At 43.8% G+C, this 7,335-nt stretch overlaps 1 protein-coding gene across 2 annotated transcripts; it reads left to right on the forward strand.

Moving 5' to 3' along the window:
• Positions 1-1,289: 1,289 nt before the first annotated feature.
• On the forward strand, positions 1,290-6,983 carry LOC308385792 (uncharacterized protein). 2 transcript variants are annotated; one of them, XM_080864929.1, is made up of 4 exons: positions 1,290-1,602; positions 3,503-3,608; positions 3,836-6,194; positions 6,545-6,983. In XM_080864929.1, exons 2-3 carry the CDS (start codon positions 3,591-3,593, stop codon positions 6,191-6,193), a joined length of 2,376 nt encoding a protein of 791 aa, XP_080721055.1. In that variant the 5' UTR covers positions 1,290-1,602; positions 3,503-3,590; the 3' UTR covers position 6,194; positions 6,545-6,983. The 2 variants fall into 2 exon arrangements, with proteins under 2 accessions (XP_080721055.1, XP_080721056.1); XM_080864930.1 differs by having other exon boundaries at positions 6,548-6,983.
• The last annotated feature ends 352 nt before the right edge of the window (positions 6,984-7,335 follow it).

A 7,335-nucleotide genomic window follows, 5' to 3' on the forward strand; every position in this document is an offset into this window, starting at 1 on the left:
TTTGACAACTACTCTTTCAAAGATTTTTGATATGAAAGGAAGGTTGGAGATTGGCCTATAATTAGCTAAGACTGCTGGATCTACAGATGGCTTTTTGAGTAAAGGTTTAACTACAGCCACCTTGAAGGCCTGTGGTACATAGCTGATTATTAGAGATAGTTTGATCATGTTGAGGCTGTCATTTTTAGCATCTACATCAGGGGTCAGCAACCCTAGGCACGCGTGCCACAGTTTGCACGTGAAGGGTTAAGTGTTGGCACAACCAATGCTGGAATGGCCATCGGGCATTTCCTCGGTGGCCCGGTAACTTTTTTTCCCCTCTGTACACAAATATTAAAATAAACAATAAAAACAATAGACATTATATACAATGTAAAAGATCAAATGTAAATAATGTAAAAAAATAAAATAAAATATGTAGATCAACAAAAGGCTTGTTTGAACAGAAAAGATTTTAACTGTTTTTTAAAAGAATCCACAGAGTCAAGCAAACGTAATTGATGTGGTAAACTGTTCTACAGGCTTGGTGCAACTGACTGAAAGGCTGTCCCCTTTTGTCTTCAGTCGTGTACGGGGAACAACTAACAGACTCTGAGTCTGTGAGCGGAGATGACAAGCAGCAGTGTATTTTATAAGAAGCTTGGATAAATAATCTGGGGCCTGGCCATTTAGTGCTCTGTATGTTAAAACAAGAATTTTAAAGCAAATTCTAAACTGTATTGGGAGCCAATGTAAAGAATATAAGATGGGAGTGATGTGAACACGCTTGGTAGAGCGAGTTAGTTGTCTGGCTGCTTCATTTTGTATTGCCTGGAGGCGACAGAGAGATGATTTATCCAAGCTAGTAAACAGGGAATTACAGTAATCTAAGTGTGATGACACAAATGCATGAATGAGTTTTTCCAGTTCAGCTGAGGAAACCACATGTCGCAGTTTAGAGATGTTTCTTAAATGATAGAAACAGGAACGAGAAAAATATTTTACATGAGAGTCAAGGCCCAAAGAAGAGTCGAATATTACTCCAAGACTGTGAATATTTTACTTGACAGACTGTGCAGTGAGAATTCAGTCAAAGCATTTAACTGAGATGTGAAAAAACTAAGCTGAACTCTACATCTTGTTGTGGTCTCCTGTGGCTTTAGGTGCTGACATGCCTTCCATCTGTTCTCCTGCATTTTCATTTACAACCGTAAAATATCTCCACATGGTGCTCCTCTCTCTCTCTGCACCCCAAATGCGTCTTCCGAGCGCATCTGAGTCACGTGACCGCACAGTAACAAATCCCAGCAGGGCAAAAAGAAGGGGGCGGAGCAAAGTGAGTCTGCCGCATAAGAAGCGGTGTTTTCACAGACAGAGCTGCTTTTTCATCCAAAGGGAGTAAAGTTCTAAATTTAGAGGAGAGGGACGAACTAAAGCATCGATCATAAACCACTACCACCGTTTGGATCGATATCTGCATCGATCTGCCCACCCTTGTCTCCTGGATCGTAGCCGAGATCAGCGTGAACCACGTGGGTCTCTGCTCCCTGATCTGTTTCCTGTGTTTGGAAAGAGTTGCAGCTTCATCACGGAGTTTCTCTCGGTTTGTGGGCTCATCTAAAGGTAAGCACCGAGCTAACTTTACTGTGAGTTCAGTTCATGTTGAGTTTAGCTCCTGAATGAGGTCTTCTGCTGCTCTCCTCGGTGTCTGTTCACAGTTTATTGTGAACACGTTGAGAGAAGAGCGAGAGAGTGTTTGGAGAAAAACACCAGCTAATCATTAGCTCAGCATGCTGGGAGAAGTTGGAGCAGAAAAGTCTTTTCATTGTCCCTGCAGCTGTTTTTCTGCCTGCACCAAACCTCTACAGCCTCATTTCTATTTGAAGCGATAACAGGAAATGGCGGCGCGGCAGTAGCACGCAGCGGCCACTCCGGAGCCAAAACTGGTGCTGCATTGTTTATTGTTTACGTTTTTGTGTGTAGCGTGCTTATTTTGCACTATGTATGGATAACGTCGCAACTGGTGTCGGTGTTCGTGCATACAACAGCCAGACACTTTTCAACCTAAATAACCTAGTTGACGACATCCAGGAGGGGCTGCGGGAAACGCTGCGTGAACTCGGCTTGCTCCGCGAACCAGGCCTCGAAGCCTCGGCGTTGCCTGATGCTGGCGGACGGAGGTGGAGACATCGGAAGCGTTGCGCGAGGAAGCGGAAGCGCGGCAAGCGGGCGGGAGTCTGTGCTAGGCTAAAAACAAACCCTAGCCGGCCGGCTCTACCGTCCATCATCTTATCCAACGTCTGCTCCCTGGATAACAAACTGGATTACATCCGACTCCAGCAGGCCACACAGCGTGAGATTAGAGACTGCTGTGTCAAAACATTGAGACTGGACTGACTAACCAACACAAAGCGCAAACACACTGACCTACACCACCAAACCATCGCACACACCAACCTGTAAATGCTCTTTTGCACAATATTATTACTAGATATATTATATATTATTATTTTTTTTGCACTAACTTGTCTTGTAGCACCTTGGTTCCTGGAGGAACGTTGTTTCGCCTCACTGTGTATTTTTAAACTGTATATGGTTGAAGTGACAATAAAGTTGAACTTGGAACTTGGAACTTGGAGAGCGATCTGCTGCAGTATCAGGATCACAATAAACTTTATTGTCCAGCTGCTCTGGATGAACACATGACAGGAAGTGGTTTTCTTTTTTTTAATTAGCAAAAGAAAAACACCAACTAATCATTGGCTCAGCACGCTGGGAGAAGTTGAGCATTTGCTGGCAGAAAGTTGGAGTAGAAAAGTCTTTTCACTGATAGAAGCTCATTGATCAATGGTCATGAGTACCTTTCACGAAGAGTTTGGGGAATGGCTGCAATCACATGGTCATGAGAATTTGCATATTAATGGTCAAGGAACTGACCTCCCAGCCCATTGTTCCTTCAGTGGTGCTAGTTTCAGTCATTATGTAGGTGGAGCTGGGGGCCTGAAGGAGTTGAAAGTGTGGGGTGGGGGAGTAACAGGTCTGTCCCTGTTTGTGGAAACCACAGGAGGAGCTGTTCAGGCTGTTGCTGGGTGTGAATTGTTGATGGAGTCTTTAAACTTGTAGTTGCTGTTTTCCAGACTGAAGCAGAGTCGTTAACTGAAAACTGGTTTTAGAGGTTCATTCAGGACACCTTCTCAGGCTCTTACAGCCTTACCTGTATCATAACAAAGTGTATAAACCCCAATCCACCTTTAACATGGTCCTTCTCCCAAACCTTCAAATAGGACTTTCTGGCCCTGTCATAGTAAAGGGCTGCTTAGAATATTAGAGCCAATGTCACAAAGTTCCTCCTGAAGTATAAGTGAGTGAGAGAGTTTCCTCACTTTGCAGCACAACACGTCTCACAAGATTTCTACAAGCAATCAGAGTGAAATTTGTACTTTGTGTTGTCAGATGAACATATGAGACACTTTGACTCTTCAGTGCAGTGTGGAGCCTAACAAAGATCTGTTTTGTGTCCCAGCTGATCAGCAGGAGGAGAAGAGTCTGACGGAGCAGCAGAGGAACATTTTCAGCCATCTGGACTCAGCTGAGTCACTACAGAGGAAACAATGAGCTCAACACAGGAGGTGAGGAAAATATCACAGTTTCACCAAATAATCAGTCACGTCAATTAATGTAGTTTAAAGCCATGTCAGAGGTGTGTGTGTGTGTGTGTGTGTGTGTGTGTCCAAATGTGCTATAGATAATCTCTATAGCACACTCGGACCACCCATAAAGGGTTAATGGAGGGAGTTCAGTTTGTTCCACGACTGCATTTCACTCACTGCCTCTGTTTGTTTCTCTGTCACTGCAGGACCAACGTGGACCAAGAAGTCAGCGCTCTCAGGAGGCCGACAAACCTCACAGAAGAAAGGGAGAGAGAAAATACAGTTGTGACGAGTGTGGGAAGGATTTTACCATTAAAGCTTCCCTAAAAATGCATCAGGTCATCCACACTGGAGAGAGACCGTTCAGCTGTGGAGACTGTGGAAAGTCGTTTACTGGGTCTCGAAGCTTAAAAAGACATCAACTCATCCACACTGGAGAGAGACCGTTCAGCTGTGGAGACTGTGGAAAGTCTTTTACCGAGTCTGGAACCTTTAAAAGACACCAACTCATCCACACTGGAGAGAGACCGTTCACCTGTGATGAGTGCGGAAAGTCTTTTACCCAGTCTGGAACCTTAAAAAACCACCAACTCATCCACACTGGAGAGAGACCGTTCAGCTGTGGAGACTGTGGAAAGTCTTTTACCGAGTCTGGAACCTTTAAAAAACACCAACTCATCCACACTGGAGAGAGACCGTTCAGCTGTGATGAGTGCGGGAAGTCTTTTACCCAGTCTGGAAGCTTAAAAAACCACCAACTCATCCACACTGGAGAGAGACCATTCAGCTGTGGAGACTGTGGAAAGTCTTTTACCCAGTCTGGAACCTTAAAAAGACACCAACTCATCCACACTGGAGAGAGACCGTTCAGCTGTGGAGACTGTGGAAAGTCTTTTACCGAGTCTGGAACCTTTAAAAACCACCAACTCATCCACACTGGAGAGAGACCGTTCAGCTGTGGAGACTGTGGAAAGTCTTTTACCGAGTCTGGAACCTTTAAAAAACACCAACTCATCCACACTGGAGAGAGACCGTTCAGCTGTGATGAGTGCGGAAAGTCTTTTACCCAGTCTGGAAGCTTAAAAAACCACCAACTCATCCACACTGGAGAGAGACCATTCAGCTGTGGAGACTGTGGAAAGTCTTTTACCCAGTCTGGAACCTTAAAAAGACACCAACTCATCCACACTGGAGAGAGACCGTTCAGCTGTGGAGACTGTGGAAAGTCTTTTACCGAGTCTGGAACCTTTAAAAACCACCAACTCATCCACACTGGAGAGAGACCGTTCAGCTGTGGAGACTGTGGAAAGTCTTTTACAGAGTCTGGAACCTTTAAAAAACACCAACTCATCCACACTGGAGAGAGACCGTTCAGCTGTGGAGACTGTGGAAAGTCTTTTACCGAGTCTGGAACCTTTAAAAAACACCAACTCATCCACACTGGAGAGAGACCGTTCAGCTGTGATGACTGTGGAAAGTCGTTTACTCAGTCTGGACACTTAAAAACACACAAACTCATCCACACTGGAGAGAGACCGTTCAGCTGTGGAGACTGTGGAAAGTCTTTTACCGAGTCTGGAACCTTTAAAAAACACCAACTCATCCACACTGGAGAGAGACCGTTCAGCTGTGATGAGTGCGGAAAGTCTTTTACCCAGTCTGGAAGCTTAAAAAACCACCAACTCATCCACACTGGAGAGAGACCATTCAGCTGTGGAGACTGTGGAAAGTCTTTTACCCAGTCTGGAACCTTAAAAAGACACCAACTCATCCACACTGGAGAGAGACCGTTCAGCTGTGGAGACTGTGGAAAGTCTTTTACCGAGTCTGGAACCTTTAAAAACCACCAACTCATCCACACTGGAGAGAGACCGTTCAGCTGTGGAGACTGTGGAAAGTCTTTTACAGAGTCTGGAACCTTTAAAAAACACCAACTCATCCACACTGGAGAGAGACCGTTCAGCTGTGGAGACTGTGGAAAGTCTTTTACCGAGTCTGGAACCTTTAAAAAACACCAACTCATCCACACTGGAGAGAGACCGTTCAGCTGTGATGACTGTGGAAAGTCGTTTACTCAGTCTGGACACTTAAAAACACACAAACTCATCCACACTGGAGAGAGACCGTTCAGCTGTGGAGACTGTGGAAAGTCGTTTACTCAGCCTAGAAGCTTAAAATCACATCAACTCATCCACAGTGGAGTTAAAGCGTACAGCTGTGATCAGTGTGGCAGAGCTTTTACTCAGAGTAGCAGCTTACAGAGTCATCTAGTTACCCACTCTGGGATTAAAGCATACAGCTGTGACGTTTGTGGAAAAACCTTCAGCCTGAAACAGCACCGAAATACACACCTACGCATTCACACCAGACATGATGTGTACAGCTGTCATCAGTGTGGTAAACTATGTTTAACAGGCACACAGTTACAATGCCACATGTTTACCCACTCTGAGGAGAGACCTTATAAATGTGACTTGTGTGACAAGACTTTTAAATCTCCATATGACCTGAAAGCACACCAAAAGATCCACACAAGAAAGACTCTACAAGTGCAGTTACTGTGAGGTATGTATCTATATTTTTATCTTGTCAACCCAACTGTTTGAAACAACTTGTATTAGCATGTTAGCAATTTTACTGCATGGAAAAACACCTCTGAGTGATTATTCAGACTCTAATCACAGGTTTTTAGTGATAGTGTTTGAGAATTGTATTATTGTTATTGTAGCATTAAACTAGTATTAATTTAATGGTTTTACTCTTATCGTTTTTATAGCAATTTAAATTGAGCCGAGTGTGATAATGTAAACAGTAAAATGTAATTGGACTTTGGCAGAGATGCTCTTTATTTCAGGCAACGTTCAGGGTGAAAATGTTGAAGGACTGACTTACACTGTGTTTGTGTCTTTGTTTAGAAGCAGAGCGACACAGATGGATCCAGTTCTCAACCCTATCATCGCTGTGGGAAAGACTTTTTTGCGACCTTTGCGGAAAAACTTTCAGTCATCAAAAGACCCTAAAAATACATCAACGTAGACACACTGGAGACAAACTGAACTACTGTAAAGAATGTGGGAGAAGCTTCACCACTTCAACGGACTTCAAACAATATGAATGAAAATGTGCCTCGTTACATTTTAAGCTTTCTAAACTGTTCTACTGTAGTGTTCATGTTGAGTGGTTAGCTTTGTTCCAGCAGTTGAATCAAAAATCTGTTTCCTGTTATCATGTTTTTAATGAATGCATCGATCCATGTTTTCTGCAGTTTTTTTTTCAGCTTGTTTGTGATATGAGATCCTGCAACAGTTAAACCAAAATTTTACATGTTAAATAAAGAAATGGTTTACTGACAAAGAGTTTGAGCCGTGATGTCATTTCCTGTATATCAGAGCAACACCTGAAGTTACCAATGTTTAAAGTCATAGTCAAATTATGTGTCAGCATGACCTTGTGAAAACTGCTTGGCGCTGCTTCACTATGTTATCTGCTAACTGTTAGGGCGTAGAAGGACAAAACTCCCAGGATGACCAGTGCCAGGACCTTCCTGATGCAGAGAGTTGTGTGTGGGGGGGGATAAAGGAGAAGCTGAGGCATCCCAAAGTTAAAGCTGGCATAACTGAACCTTAATGTTTGATGTGTGTTGTGGTTCTCCTGCGCGCAGTAATTAATAGCTTGAACACAGCAGAGCTTGATATAAAGACCTGGG

The sequence above is a fragment of the Rhamphochromis sp. 'chilingali' genome, assembly GCF_963969265.1.
Source record: "Rhamphochromis sp. 'chilingali' genome assembly, chromosome: 18".
Classification (NCBI taxonomy): Eukaryota; Metazoa; Chordata; class Actinopteri; order Cichliformes; family Cichlidae; genus Rhamphochromis; species Rhamphochromis sp. 'chilingali'.